Source organism: Rhinolophus sinicus, chromosome 10 (assembly GCF_057876585.1).
Source record: "Rhinolophus sinicus isolate RSI-liver-muscle chromosome 10, RSI-T2T, whole genome shotgun sequence".
In the NCBI taxonomy this organism is placed as follows: domain Eukaryota; kingdom Metazoa; phylum Chordata; class Mammalia; order Chiroptera; family Rhinolophidae; genus Rhinolophus; species Rhinolophus sinicus.
This window is the reverse complement of record NC_142510.1, coordinates 12,585,073-12,609,589: the sequence shown is the minus strand read 5'-3', so window position 1 is coordinate 12,609,589 and position 24,517 is coordinate 12,585,073. Positions and strand designations below refer to the sequence as shown.

Genomic DNA, 24,517 nt, shown 5'->3' with positions numbered 1-24,517 from the left:
TCACACTGTGATTTCTTATATGGCCTACCAAAGAATCTCATATTTATGGTTCTGATTTCAACTCTAGGACAGGGCTAGCTAAATGTTACAACGTTAGTGCAAGTCATTTAGTTTTCTAAAAGAAAACAGATTAAACAATTACTTTTATTAAGGTAAATAAAATTTTAGTTTTCACTCTATAGCTCATGCATGAGTCACACTGATAAATAACCATTAAATGAGAAACCAAATTGGTGCTATAGGAGGAACTGCCTATGGAATTGGCAAGTGAGGTGTGAGAAACTCTCAATGTGATTATTATATTTAGAAGGTGGTGAGCCCTAGTTCTCACCTGACTGACTGTTATTGGCTCCAGGACAATTTCTGCAGGGTAAGAATAGCACCTTTTATTTAGGTATGAAGCCAGAATGATGCCATTTTGTAGACTATATAGTAGGACTGAACTAGGGTCCGCAGAATACTCTCAAAGCAGCTCAGACCCAGGCCAATGTGTAAACAAAGGGAAAGTGAAACTCTTGGTGAGCACTACTCACTGATCCTCTGTTCCAAAAAACTTCACAAAGAAGCATTTCTTTCCACGAGGTTTCTTCAAGTCCTTGGGTGGATTAACAATCTGGGGGATAAAAGGGAAAAAAAGGTTTTTTCCCACCGTTCTAAGTTGGTAACAAAAAAAATGAAATAAAACAAAAGGAATGTCTTAAAAAGAAAAAAACCCAGGGCCCAGTATGTTTCCAAATTTGGCACTTTTCTACTGAGACGTGTGGAGATGTACAAATATTCCAAAGTTCTCTACATCTAACATGTGGCACATCATTCAGTAGATACAGTATTCCTTTACTGCAATGCCCGTTTTAAAAGCAGTTAAAACTAAGATAAATATCATCCCCTCGCCCCATGTGACCCCGTCATCACTGAAGAAACGTAGAGGACACTTTTAAAAATACTTCTGTGAAGGAAGAGTTGAGACAGGTAATAGTGACAAGGAAAGATAAGTAAAGCACTGAAAATACCATATTGCAAAGAGACAGTCTAAAGACATTTCCTGGGCTCCTAGCAAGAATATAAAAACAGAACATTTGGAAAGCTATGACGGATCGCCTCATGCAAAATTTGAAATGCCAACTTCTGCAAAGATGCACTGGAGCAGCACATATGGTAACATAGAAGATTTAAACTTAGTTGGGACAAAAATACTTTGACTTTTCACTAATCTACATTTAGATTTCTATCTTCCTGGAGAATTTATTTTCTTCTCCTTTCGTTAGATTTAAGTGTAAAGCTAAATTCAAATTAGAATTGATTTCCAGGGTTAAAAACCTCCACAAAAACCATCTCTGAGTCAAGAAATAAGCATTTACTGAAGATTAAGGGATCTGGTTTATATTATATTGCCTTTTCTAAATGAACTGATATTAGAGAAGGAAAAATTCTGTTACTTAAAACAGACAGTTTAACTGAATGCTAGAAACTGAGGGGAATGCGTCTTACATTCTCCACCTGTTCAAACCCAACTTCAGATGTCCTTCTTTAGTTCAGTAGCAAGAGACTCACCTTTCCTGGCCAAGGAGGATACCTGCCGAGTTTCCCCCTAGAGAAAACACAGAGAGTCAGCACTTGCCCTGGAAAAGCCAGTCCATCTTCTTCAACCCACTCAACATGCAATTTATTCTCCGAAATCTCCACTTTGCATCCTCAAGTGCCAGAACAAAAGCCTGGCACACAGGCTTTCTTAATCTGGCTTCCCCAGTTGGACTCAACAGGCCCAAACTCCTCAGAAATGGAATGCAAAATGGTATACGTATGTGCATAAAGTATGTACATTCTTCTGGTGACAAGGGATACACAGAACAACAAAACCGCCAAGAGTCACTTGTCTAGAGCCTCCCCGTGACGGGGGTGGGGGCCAGTGTGCTCTGTAAACACAGACTTCCCCTTACAAAGTCTGGTTTAATTCACCGCGAGACCAGCTGGCTTTGCCAAATGCTAATGGAAGCCTTCCTCTGGGTCGAGAAATAAGCTACGCAGCTCGACCGAGGCGGCGACAGTCAGTCTTGGTTCGGGCGGTTGTCTGGGACCCAGAAGCAGACCACAAGAGGCACCCCAAAAGGCACTGGTCACTGCCAAGCCTTCGGTGGTAAAGAAGAAGTCTCCCCTCCATTTCTTCACCGGGCAGCGCCATCAGTCCGGTTTCGACACCCTTGGCCAAGCCGCCCGCAGAGTTCGGTTCCATTGCAACGCCGGTTTTAACGGGCTTGCCGGGGCGAGATGGCCTTGAGGGCTCCCCCGCTTTACAGGGAACCCCAGCAAGACCACGAGGAACCCGCACCGCGAGTGGCTCCAGAGACGCCCCTCACAGTAGCCGTCGGCGTCCGGGTCCGGAGCTCAGTTCTCTCCCGGGCGGCCTCGGAGCCCGGCCCGCCGCGGCCACCCTCGGCCTCGGTCCCCCGGGGCAGGGCTGCCCCTTCCGCCCGGCGTCGCTCCCAGCACCGGCACCTCGTCTCGCCCTCTCTCCGCGCCCTGGAGCGCCCAGAAAGGCAGCTCCGGGGCTGTCCGCCAACCCCGCGCCCAAAGGAGCAGTTTCCCGTCGCACCTCGCTTGGCCCCGGACGCCCGGACTCACCACACCAAATCGCCGAGCCGCAGACTCACAGCCGCCATCTTACCACCCAACCACCACCGACGCACAGGCCGCCGGGAACTTCAGGTCGCCCCGGCGCCGCCCATTGGCTTGAGTCCGGCCACGTGACGGGGGCCGGCTGTCATCGGCCACGCCGCTGCTCTGACGTCGCCGCGCCCGCCGGTGCTTATTGGCCGGCCAGGTGGCACGTGACGCGGGAGCCGCGGTCTCCGCGCGCCGGAGCCCAAAGACTCCCGGCTCCTTTCCCCTCCCTCCGGCTCGTGACAACGAAGCGCCCGGGGTCTGAGGCGGCGGCGACGGCGGCTGTGCGGCCGGTCCAGCGCGCAAAGGAGCCGGCCTTGCGATCCGCCCCGCCTCCGGTCCCTGGCCTCCATTCCCCTCCCCCACGGCGCTTCCGTTACGGCCGTTAGTTCCGCGCGGGCCCCGGGGCCGGCCGCGTCGTCTCGCGGGCAGCTACCCTGACGGACCTCGGCGCGGCCTGGAAGCCAGCCTCCGCCCGTGACCGGGGCCCCGCACGCGGGGTCCCGCGCCCGGCGGGCTCTGCGTTGCCGCGCCTGGGGCGAACGGGTCCTTCAGAGCGCGCTTTTTGCCGGCTGCGTCCGGGGAGCGGCTCCGAGCCGGAGCCCGTGTCCGCGCCTCAAGTTCTCCCGGGGCGCCAGTGCAGCCCGCCTCGAGGTTCCGAGTTGATCGGCCGACGTGGAGCCAGAGTCTCTCCACTTCCTCCTGGGCCGGCAGACGGCACGGCCAGCGAGGCTCCCCCGGGCCCGCGGGGACCCAGCCATGGGCCGTGGCGCGGGTTGGCCGCCCGCCGGGAGGCATGGCTCCGGGGCCGGCCGCTAGCAGCGCCGCAGCCCGGGCTCCCGGGCCGGCATGAGGACGGTCGCGGGGGGACAAGTGCGGCCCGCGGGGCCGTAGCTTGCGTCGCGCTGGGGACAAAGGTGCGTGTCTTTGTCGGGACCGGGCTCTCACTTAAGCCGAGTTGTAGTTTGACACTTTTGGAGAAGTTAGGAGCAGGTTGTTGTGACAACAGGGAGGCGGATGCCAGGCGTAGTTTCAATACGTGAAAACAAGCCTTTGAATGAGGAACTAAGAACCGTTCCCAGAGACCGCCCAAACGTCAGATTCCTGCTAGAAAATAAACATTTTTCAAAAGGTCCCACTCCCAATTACAGACCTCAAGGACTCTTAAGTTAAGTGTTGACTTCACTTAGAACCGGACTTTTCTTGAGTCGCCGCCTGCTTGAAAAGACTGCAGGTCAACACACATCTATCTTCCCTTAGGCGTTTTGTTATACGGAGACTTTGGTTGTATGTGGGGTTTTTTTTTGTTTTCGTTTTTTAGCGAACTGGCTTGTCCACAGCTGGTTTTTCGTTGGAGTTCAGTTTCCCTAAAGTACTGTCAGTTTTAGGAACTGTCATTTACCGTTTTGACTTGTTTTAAAGACAAACCGATAATTTAAAGCACATTTGTGATGCCAGGGGGTAATTTCATAAAATTCAACATATGTTTCTGATTTTAAAACTCTTAAATTTTGAGGATTGAGGGATATTTTAATGACTTGCTAAAAAATGTGAATTTCAAATTAACTTCACACTTGGCCTAGAGGCATACCGGTTACAGTCAGGAACATGGCAAAGAATATATTGTCTAATATTATCCTGTAAGTTCTAGCCAATGCAGTAAGACCTGAAACAAAAATGAGACACCATTTTTCAGAAAGGAGACAAAATTCTCATTTCTGTGGATGATAGGACAGCCTATTTTGAAAAAAAAGGGAAAACCATTAAATGAATTCAGTAAAGAAACTAATTAGAAACTCAGCATACAAAATTCAGTTTTTCTATGTTTCACCAGTAATCAGCTTGAAAATACAGTGATTGAGAGGCCGTTCAACACAAAAACATATCACTCCTGGGAATAACCTGAGATACAAAAAGAAGCTAGCATTTCTTGGGTAATATCAATTGAGGGTTTTTAAGAGGGATGTTGTTTGTAGAATACTGTGCTTAGAATAAGGTTTAACTTGTTAAAGGTGAGTACAGGCATACCTCGTTTTATTGCACTTACCTTTGTTGCCCTTCACAGATGTTGCGTTTTTTACAAATTGAAGGCAAGACCCTCCACCAGCAAAAAGATTACAACTTGCTTTATTGCGGTTGTCTGGAACGGAACCTGCAGTATCTCTGAGGTATGCCTGTATTTAAATGTGTAGGTTTTCTTTTTTTCAATAATTTTTTTTTTTTAACGTTGGGGAACAGTGTGTTTTTCCAGGGCCCATCAGCTCCAAGTCAAGTTGTTGTCCTTCAGTCAAGTTGTGGAGGACGCAGGTCAGCTCCAATTCCAGTCGCTGTTTTCAATCTTTAGTTGCAGGGGGCACAGCTCACCATTCCCCTGTGGGAATTGAACTGGCAACCTTGTGCTCTAACCGACTGAGCCATCCAGGCGCCCCCTTAGGTTTTCTTAAGGCTTTAAATTTTGCTGACAAATCTTGTTTCATTTGCAAATCTAAGAATGTTTTTGTAAAGACAAAAATACTTCATCTTTGACAGAGCTTCAATTAAGGCACCAGTTTAACAGATTAAATTTTCCTAAACAATAAGCTTTTTACAAAGTTAAATTCCCTTAAATGTGTTAAAACTGCATTTGAAGTTTTAAATGCTTATTCTCTCAAATACTTCAAACTTCTAAAACAGGGAACTTATAAACCAAATAGTAAAATCTTTCCAAGGACTTAGCTTTTGTAAGGCTGATAAATGTATAATGGTAAGATTCTTTTAAAAGAATATTTTTGAACTTAGTTATATTTTCTTAAGGGTTTCAAATTAAAATTGTAAGTCTGACGTCAGACAATATGTCTGAATCTCTTAAATGTTTCTAATGACTTAGTAACAAGCAATAGCAGTTATCACGACTAAAAATCTAAAATCTAAGTGTTATGCTATAGGTTTGACTTACATTATTCTCTCGTATTATATCTATAACTTCTCAGGCCTGCAAAGTCACTTAAACAACTAAGGGAAGCAGTTTTACCATCTAGGTGGATTGAAGTTACAAAGTCTAAAATTTGTTCCAGGTCGCTTCTCGGCCTTTTGGCTAAGGTCAAGTGTAAAATTTGGGCCAGGATAAGGTTACATTTTAAAGTTACTGCCTGGATTGGGGCAGGAACCTGGTTGTCACTTCTGGATGACCTTCCTGCATCCCATCGATTACTTGCAGATTCTCTTTTTATAGTGAGACTGCCTGTCTTATCAGTGAGGGTAACTTTCAAGCCTTCAACATTTAGCTGAAATTTATTTTCACAACCCAAGTGTATCACAAATGTCTTGGGGGCCTTGAAAGTTTCCTTTAGAGGAATTTCTTTCAACGTCTTAATGCCTGATGGTCTTTTGCGCCACCAACCTGTTTTGCTGCTAATCACTTCGCTGCCTCATTAGAATTATTTTAACTATTTTTAGATATTTTACTCCTTTGTCTGGTATTATAGATCACAATTTTATGGTCACAATAGAAGGTGAGTATTACATGTACTATATAAATATCTTTACATATATATGGGTACATATGATATAAATCTTTTTGAATTCATATTTATGATTCATTTACAGTTAAAATGCAGTGAGTTTTTTGGGAACTTGTCAAAATGATTCTAAAATTGATCTGAAATAATAAATAGGCTGGAATAGCGAAGTATTTTAAAAGAAGAATAATAAAGATGAATGTTAAAATCAAGATGTTAAAATATACCATACAATTTCTTCAAACAATATGGTACTGGTTAAGGAATGTCTAGGTACTACATCAATAAGATAGGATGGATTTCAGAAATAGACCTTAACTCTTTCACTGTGTTAATTGATTTCAAGGTTGTTTTTTTTTCAAAATGTGTCAAAAATCCACAAAAAATAAAAAGTTGATATTTTGACTATTTTAGGCACTTAATAACATTTTGAGCTGCTTTGTACATAAGTGACATTTTTATTTTAAACCTTTGTTATATGGTAATAGATTTACCATTACATTTAATTTTAGCAAAAAACCCTCAAAATATACTAAGTGGTATCAATTAGATATAAGTATAGATATATTAGAATCTAATGGCATTGATGACATAAAAATTTATTACAAAATGTTACACAATATGGTATACAAAACATCTTTGTTGTTGATAGTGCAAGCCACAGGAAAACACATCCGAACGTCACAGCAAAAGAGCTAAGCTATCTAAGACGTTATACAAAGTATATGGCAAATCAGGGTAAAGAAGAATTATTTAGTGACTGGTGCTGGGAAGAAACCAAGTTAGAGCCTTACCTCTCTCCTTATAAGCAGAGTAAATTCAACGTGAAAGTTATATCTATAGAAGACTGGATAGGTAAATTCTTACATACAAATTACCTGTTTGGAGAAGGACAGTTTAGGCACAAAAGAAATGGGAGAAATCATAAGGGAAAAGAGCCTAGTTTACTGTAAAAAAAGGTAAAATTTCTTTCATCATACCTCTGAGCAAACTTAAACCGTAAATAACCATGAAGAAAATGTGTTTGTAAGAGACATGACAAACATTACATATGTAATATATATTATACATCTATAATATATCAGAAGCCCTTAAAAATGAACAAAAAGACTTAATTTTTTCCAACCATTCCCTTAATGCTGGACTTTGAAGTTGTTTTTATCATTTTTCCTATACAAACAAGGATGCAATGAGTATCCTTATTGAATCCATATGATAAGTGCACAGCGTGATGGGTTTTCACAAACTCAGTACACTCATGCAACCTTTACCTCATGCAAACTTTACCTCCTAAGACGTTCACACTAGAATGTCAGTTTTAAAAAGCAGGACACAAATCATACATGAATCACAAAGTACATATGCGTGTCTATATGTAATATATTTGCATATTTATGTTCTGTAAACCCTTGGAATTCTGGAGTTTACAATATAATCTGACCATTTCCAAGCAACTTTGAAGGTCTTTGGCATGTGATAATTTGTCGCCTGGTCGAGGCCCAAGTTTGCGTGGTGAGAGGCTGGTGCATTAGGAAGTGAGCCCTAGCACTTCACTCCTAAGACAATGCCCAGGGTAGGCATTACTCTGAGCTGGTGAAAACTTTGTGATTCTGAAGAATGGCCCTGAATGAAAGTAAACTTCTAGTGAAGAAAATAAGGAGGCCTTAAAAAAGAGGTCATAATTCTTAGCTAGAAAATAAAAACGATTGGATAGATTAAATGAAAAACAGTATTTTCTAGGGTTCTGCGCAATTTTGAGGATTCTTTAAGGGTCTGTCAGCATGGATTCTCTAATGTCAAGGCTTTAGTGAATACAGAAAAAAGACTGCAGGGAAGTATGCTAAACAGTGATTATCTGAAAGGATTTGGGTGCTTTTCATTTATATATATATCTATGGCAAGGTAAATTGAACAGTGGATTCTTATTGACACTGAAATTCTTTTAAACTTAAATCTGTATAACCGAACGGGAAAAATGATCATTTTTATCATCTTGGTTTGACCTGGCCCTTCTTTTCAATGTTAACAGAAGCCATGCAGTGACACCTGCTAAGACTTGTTGGTAGCCATGTCGGAGCCCCACAGGGTCCAGTTCACCTCTCTACCAGGTTCTCTGAATCCTGCATTTTTGAAGAAATCCCGGAAGGAGGAGGTTGGGGGAGCAGAGCAGCATCAGGACCCCGAGCCTGCTGCAGCAGCTGTTCGGATCACACTCACCCTCTTTGAGCCAGATCACAAGCGCTGCCCAGAGTTCTTCTACCCAGAGCTGGTGAAGAACATACGCGGGAAGGTGAAAGGCCTTCAACCCGGAGACAAGGTACCCCCAGTGGCTCCAGACCCCTGCAGGTGTAATCTCAGGCACCTGTGCAAATGGGACTTCCGGAGGGTGGAAGCAAGATAGAGAGGCTTTGGCTGTCCCAAGATCACAGCACCCAGCCCAAAGCAAGCGCCAGGTTTGCTGGTTTTGCCTCTGGGCATGAAGGGATAAAATTCTTTCTAGAACCATTCTTCTGATTTATGCTGGAGAAAATGTATGGTGTATCCAAGGCTAATTTGAATTATGGTTAATTAAATGAAAGAAACAACAATTTTTTTTATGCCAAGTCTACAAATATTACAGGTAAATGTGAACAGTCTGTGGCTGTTCCAGTGCTGGATTTCATGCTGGACATTTTTCTTTTCCAAGGGACTCTCACTTTGCCTCATGTCTGGGTAGATGAGAAAAGACACATAACTGCTGTCTTCTCAACACAGTAATACACTGGATAGTTTCTTTACCTGGAGGGATAGAAACCCATTTTTGTGGGGTTTTTCCAAGTTACTTTGTGTGTGTTTTTGGCGAGAATTAGGTTGTAGCCTTCTGGGCTTTTGAGAATCAGTTTGATTTCTCAAATGTTTTTTAAATGGTCTATTTATTTTCCTGGCAGATTTATATTACTTTTTAGTATGGCACTTCTCAAACGTGCACAAAGTAGAGAGAATAGTATAATAAGCCCCATGTACCCATCACCCGGCTTCAACTATTACTGATGTTTTGGCCATTCATTAACATTAAAAAATTTGTATGAAGTTTTTATTGAATTACATACATAAGAGAAGTGCCCACATGATAAATGCCCAGCGTGATGGATTTTCACAAACTCAGCACACTCGTGCAACCTTTATGCTGGATCACAAAGTACATTTTCCAGGGCATGAGAAACTTTCCTCCTGCCTTCCCAAAATACTACCCTGCCCTGCAGGGTAACACTTGGCCTGATTTCTAACAGCTTACATTAGTTTTGCATGTTCTTGTATTTTATTTAGATGGGATCATACAGTATGAGCAGGAGCTAGGTGGAGAGTATTTATAAGCACCTACTGTATACCTGTTCACTAGACGAGGCTCCGAGGGAAGGTTAGTTGAGTCCCACACTACAGCATTTTGTTCTCTAGAAAGGCTCTTAGTCAGATGAGGGTTAGGCTAGTACCTGGCTCACAGGCTGTCAGGGGGGATGAGCTCGTACAGGGACAGTTTGTAGCGGAGTGTTTCGGTGGCCAGTGCACCTTTAGTCTGAGTCATGATTGTGCTGTTTGGGCGGAGTGCCTTTGGGTAGAAGGATTATCCAATTGTCTTGCTCAGATAAAAATGTGTTTCCTTGATTAAGATCTTGTTGGCTGAATGGAAGCCAACTGAATCTGTGCCAAGGGTTAACCTGCTGTATGACGTCAGTGGACAGGATGAGAAAATGGAATTTCAAATGTATTGATAATCCCTTTTCCAAAGTAGGGATAACATCCTCTTCCTTGAGAGGAGGAGACAGTAGCAGGGTTTGGTTAAGGTATTTATTTGGGAGCTCAAACCAGATCAGTAGGCCAAATGAAATTGGAACTCTCGTGCTCCGATTTCACCTTTTTGGGGGACTCCAGATGTTCTTCTGCATGGTAGAAAAATGCATGTAGCACACACAGAGAACTTTGGATTCAGTTTCAGGGGATTCACTCCTTCAGATTGAGAACTTCGGAATCGTTGTGTTTATTCTGTAGTGTTCAAAGCACAATGTAATCTGACACATTCATGTATTCATTCATTTGGCATATATTTCTTATGATGTGAAGGCACTGCTAGATGCTGAGGACTATATAAAGGTAGAGAAGCTGCTGTCCCAGCCTTAAAGGAACTTGCAATCTTGTAGATGTTTTAGGAGAATTATACCAACACAGTAACAGGAGCCACAATGTGGTAATGGTTTAAGATGGACATAAGTGCAAGCCCTGGAGAGCTTGGGCAGAGGAGAGCTTATGTCCCAGATACTGTGTTTGGACAGAGCTGGACCTTCAGACGTTCAGGAGGTAGGAGTTACGGGAATACTGCTCTTTGTAAGGCACTAAGGAGTACACATCACATCCAACGCTGCTCCAGATTAGTGGGATTTCTTAAAATTATTTGAACCACTTAAAGTTATATGTGATCATTGTAGAAAAATTAGAAGATACAGATAAGCACATGTTTTAAAGACCACCCATTTGTGGTACATACATTGTATGTATGTTCTGTAATATCTCATTCTACATATATTATACCCTGAATCATTTAACTGATCCCTAATGGGTGAGTGGGGTTTCAGTAGGCAGAGATGAGCGGGTGGGATAAGAGAGTTTTGTTTTCAAACAAGACTCTAATCTTTAGTGTTTTGGGCCTACTCTGAAGTCTTCAGCGTGTTTAGTACAGGAGTCTTTTATTATTAAAATTAAAATTTCTTGCAAAGAAGTTCAAGGTCCAGTTCTGGAAAATCTTCATGGAAGAAATGCAAGAGTAAGTTTATGGACTAGAAATAAGCTGTAAAACTGCATGAAAATATTTGGAGTGAGTATTGAGGTTAGGAGAAAAGAGGAAATTCCTGATCCTTCGAGATAGGTGTCCAACGAAAGGGACTGCCGTGAGCCTGGGTTTGACTTTTGGTAGCACTGAGAGCGCAAACTCATACCACTCTTCTAACCCGTCAGACAAAACAGCTCTCACAAATCTGTGCTGCATTCAGTGGCTTCTTAACCTTTGTGAGCCACTGACTGCTTTGCAAGTCTCGTGAAGCCTTTCTTAGAAGGATGTTTTTAAATGCATGAAATAATTTTTAGGGTGACGAAGGAAACCAGCTACGTTAAAACACAAGTCTGTACAGGTTGAGCTTCCCCGACTGAAGGCTCTTTGCCATATTCGGAGCCCGACAGGACTTAGTGCTACGACAGGCAATTGTAGGTCTTCGGTCAAGTTTTGTTGAATTACATGAATGGCAATTTTTCTTTCTTAAACAACAAAGGTAAACACCGAGGAGAAGGTAGCATGTGTTTCTACCTTGTCTTTTCTGAAAACAGTTGTTTTTATTATGTACTTTATAGGTGTTGAGTAGTCAGTGAGTGTACTAGGAGTAGGGTTATGGAAATTTTTTGTGACTCTTATTTTGTGGAATGGTCTCTTTACAGAAGAAAGATCTCTCGGATCCTTTCAATGAAGAAGAAAAGGAAAGGCATAAAGTGGAGGCCCTTGCCCGGAAATTTGAAGAAAAATATGTAAGGTTTCTCTCTTGGGCAATAAAACAACCTCGTTGGGTGGGAAAAGTTTTTAGACATTTCAGCATTCCTTTAGTGGATTATCATCTAGTCAACACTGATGTGGAAACACGTGTAGAGCTGGGAGAGAACAAAATGCCGTTATTAAGCAAATGCATGAAGGTACAGAAAATGCAAGTGGCAAGGCTAGTGTGGATCTAAATTGACGGGTGAACAAGAAGGGCCTTTTCCCCCAAGAATTAACCCTTAGAATAAATGTTTGGATAGAAAGCATACGAAGCCATTTAGTTTGTCCTTCTGTCTTTGGTCATTTTATGCAGATACACGTCTGTCCTATTTTGAAAGGTCTTTAGGGAAGGAGACCTTTGGGGTGTGTGTGTGAAAGTAACTTGCATCGCTTTGCAGCCTTTAGTCACTAGCTGGTGGAGTTCAAGGCAACAGTTAGTTCTGTGTGTTAAAAAAAGCATGTGACCTTAGACTTAAAAATTTGTTAAGAGGATAGATCTCATGTGTTCTTATCACAATTACAAAAAAAGCATATGACCTATTCTAAATTTTAGGGTGGAAAGAAACGTAGAAAAGACCGAGCACAGGACTTGGTTGATATGGGGTATGGTTACGATGAATCTGATTCCTTCATCGATAACTCCGAGGCGGTAAGTACTTAATGAAAGTGCCCCATGGGAACCACCACACTCAAGTTCCCGCTGGTGACGGCCCAGAGGCTGGGGGTTGGTTCAGAGTGGGCCTGCTCTCAGTATGAGGAAGAGAGGAGGTGACTCCCTGATCTGGGGCTTGGGTCCCTCTCTGAAAAGCATGACCAGATCTGTCCAAAACACCTTCTGGGCATTCATGATTGACCAGAGGCGTGCGGTTTGAAAAGTGACAGAGAGACATAGTCCCATCTGCTCTGTGCAGACCTGAGCTGCATCTTTGGACTGGAATACTGGAACTCAGAGCTAACTGTCTGCTTCCCCCTTTCAGTATGATGAGCTTGTTCCTGCTTCTTTGACTACAAAGTATGGAGGATTTTACATTAACTCGGGAACCCTGCAGTTCAGACAAGCATCAGAATCCGAGGATGACTTCATTAAAGAAAAGAAGAAAAAATCTCCAAAGGTTAGAATGCTATTCACTTTTGGATTTCAGAAATGCTGTTTTATGAACCTTAGGCCAGTAGGTGACTTGCCAGAATATGTGCCGGTTTAGGATGGCTCAGGAGATCGGCGGAAAGGCATGAGCTGCACCAAGTTGACAGTTCACCTCTCTCACCCGTGCCGTGGCGAGGTGCCCTGAGTCCCACAGGCTCGGCTGGGATTCATTTCTCAAGGTGGTCTCAGGGTGGAGACAAGGGCAGTGAAGGAAGGGTATGAAGTGTGGGGAGTCTGCACCGACCTTGCTGTGTCTCTTCTGTGGACATGGAGAGGACTTCAGTTCTCAGGGCCATCACCCCAATAGAAACAAGTTAGCATTAAGATAAGTTTATTTTGAAATCTGTCTACCACTGCCTGTGTATTTAAAATGAGAGGCAGGGCCCATGTACAACTCATTTCAAACTAGAAAGGTTTCTGGCTGTGCAATGGCCTCTGTGGTCTCCGCCCTGGGTGCTTCCAGGAGACACTGTCACTGGGAATGCGGTATTGATCTGCCACAGGTTTGTGGCCCGGGCACCAATCTGAAAGCTTTTGTCCACGAAGGAAGTAGGACAGCTCTCAGGATGTGCCCCGGGCAGAGCAAGGCCAGTGCTGTGTCCCTGAGTGAGGGAGCCGTGTAACTGTGCCTTGTCTTTAATTCTCAGAAGCGGAAGTTGAAGGAAGGTGGTGAGAAGATAAAGAAGAAGAAAAAAGATGACACTTATGACAAGGAGAAGAAATCGAAAAAGTCCAAGTTTTCCAAAGCCGGGTGAGAGGCAGCAGCTTGTTTGCTAGAGTCAAATCTGAACTGTTAGGGCAGGACCCCTGGGAGCTGAGTCGCCCTCCTCCTCCTCGCAGCTTAGCTTCAGAAGAGGCCGCAGGGCCTGGCCTTCCGTCCCCTTCTGGCCGCCCACAGCACCACTGTGGGCGTAGTCAGAGCTCTCACATCCCTGTGTGTCAGACAGCCAGAGTTCTCTCTGTCCCACTGTCAGTGTTGGCGGCTATTTCTGTCACTGTATGATTGCTGCTGTCTCTCTTCTCTTGGGCACCCTCCTTTGCCCCAGTTCTCCTTCTGTCCCTGCCGTTTCCCTTTGTCTCCTCTACTCCTGCTTTCTTTGCCTCACTCAGTGTCACCTCAGCTGCCCTTCAAGTTGCTGCTGCTCCTGCTTTCTCCCTTTAAATATTTTTCTTGCTCCCCCCCCACCACAACCTTTTATTTCAGACTGGCAGTGGTTTTTAAAAACCCATCGGATATTTAGCACTTTGTGACACTGTTTTGCTAACCTGTATTAAATCTCAAGCTTTGGTCCCAGCAAGAAGGAGCTCCATGTGCCAAGAGGAGGGAGGAGGAAAAACAGGGTGGGCTTGTGACAGGTTCCTGGAGACCATTGCTCTGGGAGCAGGGGTGAAGTCCCTCTGTGAATTTCCCTTCTGAGGTGCACTGCAGCCTTGGTAACCAGTTTCCCCCTCACTTGCAGCTTCACAGCCCTCAATGCCAGTAAGGAGAAGAAAAAAAAGAAATATTCTGGGGCCTTGAGCGTTAAAGAGATGCTAAAGAAGTTTCAGAAGGAGAAAGAGGCTCAGAGAAAGAGGGACGAAGAGCATAAGCCTGTACCGGCCTCGTCAGCAGAAACTCAGGGCCTGCGGGAAGTGGAAGGGCCCTCTGACCCCTTGCTCACGCTGTTTGGCTCCACCTCGGACAATGACTTGCTCCAGGTGGCCACTGCCGTGGACTCACTGACTGATTTAGACTTGGAGCAGCTGCTCAGTGAGTCTCCAGATGGAAGCCCCTTCCGTGATATGGATGATGAAAGCGATTCCCTTGGGGTGGGACTGGACCAGGAATTCAAGCAGCCCTCCTCCCTCCCCGAAGGCCTGCCTGCACCCCTGGAGAAGCGCGTTAAGGAGCTGGCTCAGGTACGGTGACACAGAGTGGCCGGGCTTTCCTGGAAGCCGTTTGGGCAGATTGACACTAGTTCCGCACCGCGTGAAGCTCGCCTCCCAGGGCCACCCTTAGTGAATTGGCAGTTTCACTGTAAGTTTTTCCGAGCGCTCTTCTCATCCCAAGTGAAGAAATAGTGTGAGCTCTGCCTGTCAGGCGTCATTTTTAGGCCTTTCGTGGTTCCTTCACTCCTAGAAAGTTTACTTTCTTCTGGGGAGATTTTCTCTTTCTGTTTCCTGCCTGTCAGTTCCTTTCCCACAGAGTGTCTTTCCTTTTGTGTGATAGACTAACACTGCTGTTGGTGGCAGGCAGCAACTCATCTTTTCAGTATTCTGTTGAAGCTTTTGGAAATTCACAGAAGTTTGCAGACATATGTTGCACAGAGTATATGCTAAATTGCCACGGGGCTGCAGCTGCTCCCTAGACTTGTGTGTCATCAGTGTTAGGTACTGATCACAGGAATGCTTAGGTGGTGAGAAATAAAAAGGACCTGAATCTTAAATGCTGTGCATGCCCCATACAAAACAGTGACAACCGTTAGAAAAGCAGCCATTGCTGTTGTCCCCTGGCGACTGGGAGGGGAGTTCCAAAACTGTCACTTCAGTAATGTATTCCTGCCTATAAACCAAGCATGGGTTGTTAGTCATGATGACATTTTCCCTTTAGTTAAAATAACCTTTTACCTTGGGCATCATGGCTTGTCACGCAGCTTTGGTGGCATTTAGACTCTGTAGCTGTAAGTTTTAAACCAGTGATTCTCAGAGTTTTCAGAATCACTGTTACGTATAATATAATACCCCTTGAGTTTTAGAGCAGGCTAAATGTTAACCACGGCTACTAATGATTTCCTCACTTCCAAAAATACTTGAACACAACATACAAAGTAAGTCTCGAGATCATCCTCGCTAGACCGTGTTCAGTGTTGGACATAAGTATTCTATTTGAATGTAACGATTTAAATTATACCACGTCAGGGATTCAGAGTACATCTTAACAGGATGTTAAGGGCGACGTAGTTGAATCTGAACTTGGCATGTCAGAGCATACTATCCTATATTTGCGCTCAGAATTTGTGTTAAACATTATTCCTTGTTCTTTTCAGTCTTCCCTTTTGTAATCAAATTGTTTTGTAGCTTCTGAAGTTTTGTTTAGTAAGTTGGGTAAGGTATGTGTGGCAGTAGCCTGTTGTTTTTTACAGAAAAGTCAAGACAATTCTTGGATGTGTTGCTACTCCCATCGTAGGTTGTGTTCTAGTCTGATAACTTATTTCCCTTTCTTGGGAAAGATGGACCAATTTAGTGGAAACAAAGTGGCATAACATGAAAGAGCATTGGGCTGTGGTTCAAGAAAGCCTCATTTTCTGGAGTGCGCTGGATGGACACTGAGCGAGCTGTCCTTCCTCAGTGGTTCTCTCTTGGGCACGATGGAGACAGGGTTCAAGATCCCATAGGTAAGGGAGGCTTGAGTCCTGGTGGGGCGGCAGTGACCAAGAGAGATTGATGTACTGGCTTGAAAATATAATGTTCAAATGTGAAATTGATACTTCCAGCATCTCCTGACCCTTCAATAACAGCATTAAGAAGCTATGGAAAATGGGAATCACCCATTATCCCGACAATCTGAAAACTTTTTAATTTACATATTTACTATATTTAATTTACATATTTCTAGCCTCTATGTGTATGTTTTTATGCAGTTGTAATTATAGTTGTGAATAATTGTTTCCTGATTTCTTTACTTAATAAATATTATGATAAAGCCCTCATTACTTTTAAAGGTTGCATGAAAAAGAAGGCTGCTTTTAGAAAGTTACGGAATGCCACTTCTAAGGATCCCACCAGGGCCCTGTGCTCAGGCCCCTTGGCGCCTCCTGCACGTGTGCACGAGTGCTCTAGACTCAGACCCTCCTGAGAATTTGCTGGCAAAGATACTCTTCCCAGGGAAAAACTGCTTATGTACACAAAAGTTGCATATCATTTCAAAAGCCATACATGGATATTCGGATCCTCAATAAGGAGGCCTGTCCTAGATCTTGAACTGGACATTGCATTTTTAAAATTTAAATTAAACTTGATGTATATAACTATAGCAGTGTTATGTGTTTCTCACTTTTCCACTCTTATTATTTTTTCCTCTTATTTCCTTTATTTCCACAATAATTTGTTTAGCTTTTTGAATCTTAGCCCTAGATGATACATGTATCAGTTTCTACTGTTACCTGAAAAACTACCCCAAAACTTAGTGGCTTCAAACAGCGATTCGTTTCTCCTGACTTCTGTGGGATGGCTGGGCGGTTCCTCTTGTTTTACCTGGGTGCTCTCTTGTGGCTGCATTCAGCTGGCAAGATGAATGGGCACTGGGACAGCGGGGCTTCTCTCCTCTGGTCTTTCATCCTGGGCTTTTTTAGGGCATGGCAGTCTCGGGGTACATTTTAAGAGGGTGTGGGTAAATCAGTTATATGTACTACCTCACTTCTGCTCACTGTATTGGTAAAGCGAGTCACAAGTGCACATCAGATTGGAGGGCTGGGGAAGTAGAGGCCACCTTCCGCGGGGCAAGGCATAGGCTGGGAGGGGAGGAATCTGGTCCTGTTCGCAGTCTACCACAGTATATAAAAATAGTCTAATACGATGTATATTGATCCCTCAGGGAAAACATTTTGCTGGGGAAACAAAAATTAAGATTTATCTTCTAACTAGATAGGGTACTTAAAACTTTAAAAAATACATTTGAATACTTGTGTATGTTCAAGAGGTAATCCAAGAGGGTGACCGTGGTGAGAGCCCAAGCAGTTATTCACTGTTTTCTTCTCACGCTAGCCTAGTTCTCTTTTCTTACTCCCTGTACTTACTGTATGTTTTTATGGGCCCCAGGGATTTTACTGATTTGGTTCAATGGCCTTTCCCTGTCTTCACTTAATACGTGTTGATTGTGTCTTTTGTTTTGTTTTGGAAAGCTTAGACATGTCCTGCCCCCGTAGCTTACTGTCTTGTAGTTTGGCAGCTCTTCAGCCTGGACCATACAGATGACCCAGATCTGTTTTGGTCTTCACTCAAGCGTAAAATGGGAACCATACTAAAAATAGAAAAACAGAGACCTCATGTCAGCCACTTCTCTGTTCTGTTCTACCTGCTCACTGCTTGCTGTCCTCCAGTTAGAAGCCCTGCATCGCAAATGTAGGGAGACACGGATCCAAGGAGAGTAAGGTTGGCAAGAAGCTGACCTGCTTGCTCTTTTTTAACAAAGAAAAGCATGCCCGCTTTTATTTTGTTTAGCAAAAACAGGTATACATAGTATATAAGGCTCTGAACTGGTACTGGAAGACTGCAAGTGGCTTTTCTTTCTTTTTTTTTTTTTTTAAAGATTTTATTGGGGAAGGGGAACAGGACTTTATTGGGGAACAGTGTGTACTTCCAGGACTTTTTTCCAAGTCAAATTGTTGTCCTTTCAATCTTAGTTGTGGAGGGTGCAGCTCAGCTTCAAGTTGTTGTCCTTTCAGTCTTAGTTGTGGAGGGCGCAGCTCAGCTCCAGGTCCAGTTGCCGTTGCTAGTTGCAGGGGGGCACAGCCCACCATCCCTTGTGGGAGTCGAACCGGCAACCGTGTGGTTGAGAGAAAGCGCTCCAACCAACTGAGCCATCCGGGAGCTCAGCTCAAGGTGCCGTGTTCAATCTTAGTTGCAGGGGGCGCTGTCCACCATGCCTTGCGGGACTCGAGGAATGGAACCAGCAGCCTTCTGAGTTAGGAGCACGGAGCTCCAGCGGCCTGAGGCACTGGGCCGGCCCCAAGTGGCTTTTCATATAATAAATAAGAGAGCTCATTAAAAGGCTATTGGAACTATTGTAAATCAGCATGATTGGGCGATTTGGTTTAACTTCACTTTCTAGTTAATCTCGGATTGATCAGTTTATTCAGTGGTCAGGGTGGACCACTCAAATGCCTCAAATCAAATGTGTCGTGATTGCTTTGACGTGATTGCTTTGAGGGTGCTGAACGGCACCCTCCACAACTAAGATTTTTCTCATGTGACTGTTTTTTGAAATCCTGGGAAGAATGAACAGTCTGCAGCATTTGAAAAGAGGTAGATACAGCATTTCTAGAGCATATGTGATCATAGCTGAACTTAACCTGAGCTCAGGGCCATGTAAGGAAAGGCATGGTCAGGATTTTATTGACAGGTGTTCTGTAGGGGCTGAGTGCCCTTTACCTGTGGGTGAATGTGAAGGCCATGTGGGGAAAAGGCACTAATGGATGTTACTGTCTGCTATGAACCAGGCTGCCAGAGCTGCTGAGGGAGAGAGCAGACAGAAGTTCTTCACCCAGGATATTAATGGCATCCTCTTAGAGTGAGTATCTTTTGTTTCTTTGTATCTGCTGTTACTATGCCTGGGTTGAGCAGGCCAGAAGAAATGGGAGTATGATTAAAGTACATAAAGGTAAGCACCGCCGAGATGAAACAAAATTAGTGTTTGTCATTGATTTTTTTTTAAAGGGGAGGACACCACACATTTGTTTCTAGGAAATGATAGACCTTAGTCTTAGGCAGCAAGCATTATTAGAGCACTGTATATAATCATAGCCTGTTGGAAGAGGGCTTTGCGGCCAAGAACGAGATGAGATGAGAGAGAAGGTGTTGCCTTCCTCCTGCCGCTGGGAAAAGTAAGAGATGACTTGGTACATTCCAGGGGCTTCTCTCCTGGGTGCTCCATAGCGTACCTGGTCATTCTCTTGCTCTCACTTCTGCTCCCAGGGCCGGGGTGCACCATCCCATAACACTTCTCCCGAATGCCCGAACCTCTAAGACGCCGTATTGTATGAATTGGATTAAAAAGTAAAAAAGGAAAAACTGAAATCCACACATATAAATCCAAACCATATTCTTTGTATCTGGCCTTCCCGCTTTGCCAGCTTCTCTCCTGGTTGCATTATGTAGTTGAGGAAGTTTGTTGCTCAACAGCTGAGGATTTTGCCCATGTAAAAACAGTTGTCAAGACTTGGGAATATTCTAGCAAAGGACCTTGCCTGGCCAGGATGGGAATTGGCCACTTGGGTCAGGAAGCCTGGGCTGTAGAGAGCACCTGAGGGTCAGATGAGAGCTTTGTGTCCACAATGCCTGCTGGAGCGTGCCAACCACAGAGAGCTCAAGGGATCGAAGACAAGTACTGTTCTGCTCATCTGTATGGGGACACGAGGCATGAGGATTTCCCTGACTTCCTGACCAGGGATAGAACTGAGAACTGAAAAAAATAAGGAAATGCTACTGGAAAGCGTTTCCTGTTGACTCCAAGTAGCTCAATTACTTTCCAGTTTGAAAGCTTTTACGTTCTCTTTGTATTATGCCATTTAATACATCAGCTTGTTCTCTCTGGCTCTGTTCTCTTGACTCCCTTTGACTTGGTCTGGCCTTTGGCCTAAGAGCCGGAACCCACTTTACCTACGAGCCAAGTTCTTCAGATTTGGAAGTTCTTGTTTGGTGACTGTTGGTGATCTGCTGTGCTGGTCACTCAGTTACATTGTGTGACTGATGCGATAAGGTTTGACCTGCTCGTGGCTCCCAGCTTTCCTGCCCATGTAGGGTGACCTAATGAGAGAAGATGCCGTGCGCTGCAGCCCACTGATAACCCTGTTGTGTTCTTCAGCATAGAGGTGCAGACTCGGGAGCTGAGTAGCCAGGTCCGTTCTGGGGTGTACGCCTATCTTGCTTCTTTACTGCCCTGCAGCAAGGACACCCTGCTCAAACGTGCTCGAAAACTTTACCTCCATGAACAGGTGAGTGACTCGGGAGTGGGGTCCCTTGGCTTTGGGGCTCAGTGGGAAGGGGTGACTAAGTCTCCACAGATGCCACATCTGCTGCTGCGCTGTCTCTGGGCGATTATTTCCTGTAGTGTGTCCTCAGTATAAGAAGAAATGCGTAAAACAGACTTAGGATATGTCCTGCTCTCTGCAGGGGGGGCGTCTGAAGGAGCCTCTCCAGAAGCTTAAGGAAGCTATTGGAAGGGCAATGCCAGAGCAGATGGCCAAGTACCAGGATGAATGCCAGGCACACACACAAGCCAAGGTTGCTAAGTAAGTGTCTGATTGCTCTCATCAGCATTCCCATCCTCTTATCTTAGAAACCCCAGGGGCGGGTGAGGGGGAGTTGGTAGGCTGGAGGAAGCAGTTCTCCTGTGGTGACCTTAGGGTCCCCTTTAATCCTGTTCATCTGGTAGGATGCTGGAAGAGGAGAAAGACAAGGAGCAGAGAGAACGGATTTGTTCTGATGAGGAAGAAGATGAAGAAAAGGGGGGCAGGAGGATAATGGGACCGCGGAAGAAATTCCAGTGGAGTGATGAAATCAGGTGTGCCCAAACTGGGACCTTGCCTCCTTGGAGGGTTTGTGGGGCCAATGTCTGAGCATGTTCCCGTATTTCTAATGAAGGTTAGAATCATTTACTTTAATCATGGCTGCTGAAAGCACATGATTAAAACCTTGAAAGAAGTGTTTGGGATGGTTTTGAAGTTTCTGACTTCTGCCTACCCCTCAGAGAGCTGCTCTGCCACGTGGTGAAGATAAAACTGGAGAGCTATGATCTGGAGAGGAACAACAAGGCCCATTCCTGGGAGGACTACGTGAAGGCCTTTCTAGATGCTGAGGTCAGACCTCTCTGGCCCAAAGGCTGGATGCAGGCCAGGTGAGGGCCCACGAGGAGCCATTGTGGGTCGGTGTACCATGAGGCGGAGTGTTCTTGTGGGAAGGAAAGATCCAAGTGGTTTTTTTGTGCCAGGCCAACAGGGTCCCTTCTGTCAGGGACCCACTGTCCTGTTGACTGGACTGACCTCACCTGAGGATTTGGGGGCGTACTGGTCTCTATGAAGGGGTCTTCTCGGTCTTCCCTGTGGGGCTTTATCGTTGTCATTCTTTGTCCCACTTCAACTCAAAGTTCACTGTGTGCACGTCCCACCTCAATCTGCCCTTTCCTGTTTTGAGAAAATGACATCTAGAAGTTGAGAGATGGATTAATCGGGGGAACATCTTAATGTTCGGAACAGAAGCCTCATTTGCAAGTGGCATGTGTTTCCATTTATTTATGTCGTCTTCAGTTTCTTTCAGCGATGTTTTATAGCTAGCATTGTGTAAGCTTTGCATGTCCTTAGTGAAGTCCATTCCTAATTTTTTTGAAAAGATTTTTATTAAAGTATAGCTAACAGATAATCTTATATCAGTTTCAGGTGTACCCCTAGTTATTCAACATTTATACACCTAAAGAAGTGGTCACCACCATAAGTCCAGCAGCCACCTGACACCGTCCCACGGTATCACACTATTACTGACTACATTCCCTGTGCTGTACGTTACATCCCCCTGACTTACTTGTTTTATACCTGGAAATTTGGACCTCTTATTCCCCTTCACCTTTTCCCCCTTTTTAAGTTTTTGAAGTACAGTTGATATTCCATATTATTTATATTTCAGATGTGCAGCATCGTGGTTAGACATTTATATAATTTCAGAAGTGAGCCCCTGACTAGTCCGGTACCCACCTGGCACTATACTTGGTTATTACCATATCATTGACTACATTCCCTATGTGTCACTTTCCATCCCCGTGACTGTTTCATAACTATCAATTTGTACGTCTTAATCCATTCAACCTTTTCACTCTGTCCCCAGGCTCCCTCCCATCTATCACTCCGATAAATCTAGTCTAGTGCTCCTCTGACACCACACGTAGTTATTACAATATTATTGACTATATTCCATATGCTGTACCTCACATCCCCCTGATTACTGTGTAACAGCCAATTTGTACTTTTTTAAAAATAAATTTTATTGGGGAACATTGGGGAACAGTGTGTTTCTCCAGGGCCCATCAGCTCCAAGTAGTTGTCCTTCAGTCTAGTTGTGGAGGGCGCAGCTCAGCTCCAAGTCCTGTTGCCATTTTCAATCTTTAGTTGCAGGGGGCGCAGCCCACCATCCGATGTGGGAATTGAACTGGCAGCCTTGTTAAGAGCTTGCGCTCTAACCAGCTGAGCCACCCGGCCCCCCCTCCGGAAGCTCAGCGGAAGCTCGTTATCTTCAGTCTAGTTGTGGAGGGCACAGCCCACTGGCCCATGTGGGAATCGAACCGGCAGTCCTGTTGTTCAGAGCTTGTGCTCTAACCAACTGAGCCATCCAGCTGCCCTGTCAATTTGTACTTCTTAACCCCTTCCTCTTTTTCACCCACTCCCCAACCACCCCCCATCTGGCAGCCATCAAAATGTTCTCTGTATCTCTGAGTTTGTTTCTGTTTTGTTTGTTTATTTTGTACTTTGGATTTCACATATAAGTGAAATCACATTGCATCTGTCTTTCCCTGTCTCACATACTTGACTCAGCACAATACCCTCCAGGTCCATTCCTGCCACCGCACATGGCAGGAATCCATTCCCTTCCATGGCCAAGCAATATTCTGTCGTATATGTGTACCACCTCCTGTACCTACCCATCCATCAGCGGACACCCAGGCTGCCTCCACATCTTGGCCATTGTAAACATATGGAGTGAACATATGGATGCACATGTCCCCTCAAAGGAGCGTTTGAGGTTCTTCAGACAAATACCCAGAAGGGGGATTATTGGGTCCTTCTTTGTCTCTTGTTATATAGCCTTTGTTTTAAAGTCTATTTTGTCTGGTGTAAGAATTGCCAGCCCAGCTTTTTTGTTTGTTTCCGTTTTCATGAAATATCTTTTTCCATATGGTAGCTCTACTTTTAATTTTTTGAGGCTCATCCATACTGTTTTCCATAGTGGCTGCACCAATTTACAATCCCACCAACAGTGCATGAGGGTTTCCTTTTCTCCACAGCTTTGCCAGGACTTGTTGTTTGTTGATTTATTATGATAGTCATTGTGACAGGTGGGAGGTGATATCCCATTGTGGTTTTAATTTGCATTTCCCTGATGATTAGTGACATTGAGCATCTTTTCATATGTCTGTTAGCCATCTGTATATCCTCTTGGGAGAAATGTCTATTCAGGTCCTCTGCCTATTTTGTAATGGGATTGTTTGTTTGTTTTTTCCCCTTCTTCTGCCTCCCCCCCCCCCCCAATTCTGGTTCAAGCCGTTGTTTCTCAGTCTAGTTGTGTAGGACACAGCTCCCTGGCCCGTGCTGGTATTATGAGCCTTGCGCTGCCCCCTCCCCCCCCCCCCCAGGCAGTCGGTCGCCAGTCATTGGTCAGCCGCTCACAGCAGCTCACGACAACTCTTGCCGGATGCCGGCCACTCACGCTGGCCATCGGCAGCTCAGGCAGCTGCACACGTTAGCCGGCGGCAGCACACAGCAGCCTAACTCCAGGGAGAGCCGTTGTTCACAATCTTAGCTGTAGAGGGCGCAGCTCACTGGCCCATGTGGGAACCGGCGACCTCGGCATTAGGAGCCTGGCGCGCCAACCACCTGAGCCACCGGGCCGGCCCTGAATATTTCTTGCCATTCCTGTCTGGCCTGCAAAGTTTCTGTTGAGAAATTAGCTGACAGTCTTAAAGCAGCTCCCTTGTACATGACTAACTGCTTTTCTCTTGTTACTTTTAAGACTTTCTATTTAACTTTTGGCATTTTCATTATGTTGTGTCTTGGTGTGGGCCTCTTTGGGTTCATTTTGTTTGGGACTGTGCACTTCCTGGACTTGCATGTCTATTTCCTTCACCAGGTGAGGGAAGTTTTCAGTCGTTACTTCTACAAATAGGTTTGCAATTCCTTGTTCTCTCTCTTCTCTTTCTGGTAC

The 24,517-nt window shown here is 44.8% G+C and overlaps 2 protein-coding genes across 13 annotated transcripts in view; one reads left to right on the top strand and one right to left on the bottom strand.

Moving 5' to 3' along the window:
* GLYR1 (glyoxylate reductase 1 homolog) overlaps nucleotides 1-2,741 on the bottom strand; it is a 32,278-nt gene extending 29,537 nt beyond the window's left edge. For 6 of the 8 annotated variants that reach the window (XR_012493239.2, XM_074323151.2, XM_074323153.2 and 3 more), the window contains exons 1-3: nucleotides 2,620-2,741; nucleotides 1,552-1,588; nucleotides 534-613 (exon numbers count right to left, since the gene is read on the bottom strand). Coding sequence is in view for 6 of the 8 variants with exons in the window: in XM_074323151.2 (XP_074179252.1) it covers nucleotides 534-613; nucleotides 1,552-1,588; nucleotides 2,620-2,657 (155 nt within the window). In the remaining 2 variants the exon portion in view is untranslated. The other 2 variants (XM_019756415.3, XM_088801267.1) reach the window with 2 other exon arrangements.
* Nucleotides 2,742-2,835: 94 nt separating this feature from the next.
* Nucleotides 2,836-24,517, top strand: part of UBN1 (ubinuclein 1) — a 36,126-nt gene continuing 14,444 nt past the window's right edge. For 3 of the 5 annotated variants that reach the window (XM_019756414.3, XM_074323149.2, XM_088801264.1), the window contains exons 1-13: nucleotides 2,836-3,575; nucleotides 4,724-4,826; nucleotides 8,185-8,472; nucleotides 11,616-11,702; nucleotides 12,263-12,358; nucleotides 12,687-12,821; nucleotides 13,501-13,604; nucleotides 14,314-14,752; nucleotides 19,051-19,121; nucleotides 20,415-20,544; nucleotides 20,723-20,841; nucleotides 20,985-21,113; nucleotides 21,300-21,446. In XM_019756414.3, coding sequence (XP_019611973.3) covers nucleotides 8,224-8,472; nucleotides 11,616-11,702; nucleotides 12,263-12,358; nucleotides 12,687-12,821; nucleotides 13,501-13,604; nucleotides 14,314-14,752; nucleotides 19,051-19,121; nucleotides 20,415-20,544; nucleotides 20,723-20,841; nucleotides 20,985-21,113; nucleotides 21,300-21,446 — 1,706 coding nt within the window. In that variant the 5' untranslated portion in view covers nucleotides 2,836-3,575; nucleotides 4,724-4,826; nucleotides 8,185-8,223. The remainder of the gene's footprint in view (nucleotides 3,576-4,723; nucleotides 4,827-8,184; nucleotides 8,473-11,615; nucleotides 11,703-12,262; nucleotides 12,359-12,686; nucleotides 12,822-13,500; nucleotides 13,605-14,313; nucleotides 14,753-19,050; nucleotides 19,122-20,414; nucleotides 20,545-20,722; nucleotides 20,842-20,984; nucleotides 21,114-21,299; nucleotides 21,447-24,517) is intronic. The other 2 variants (XM_074323150.2, XM_019756413.3) reach the window with 2 other exon arrangements.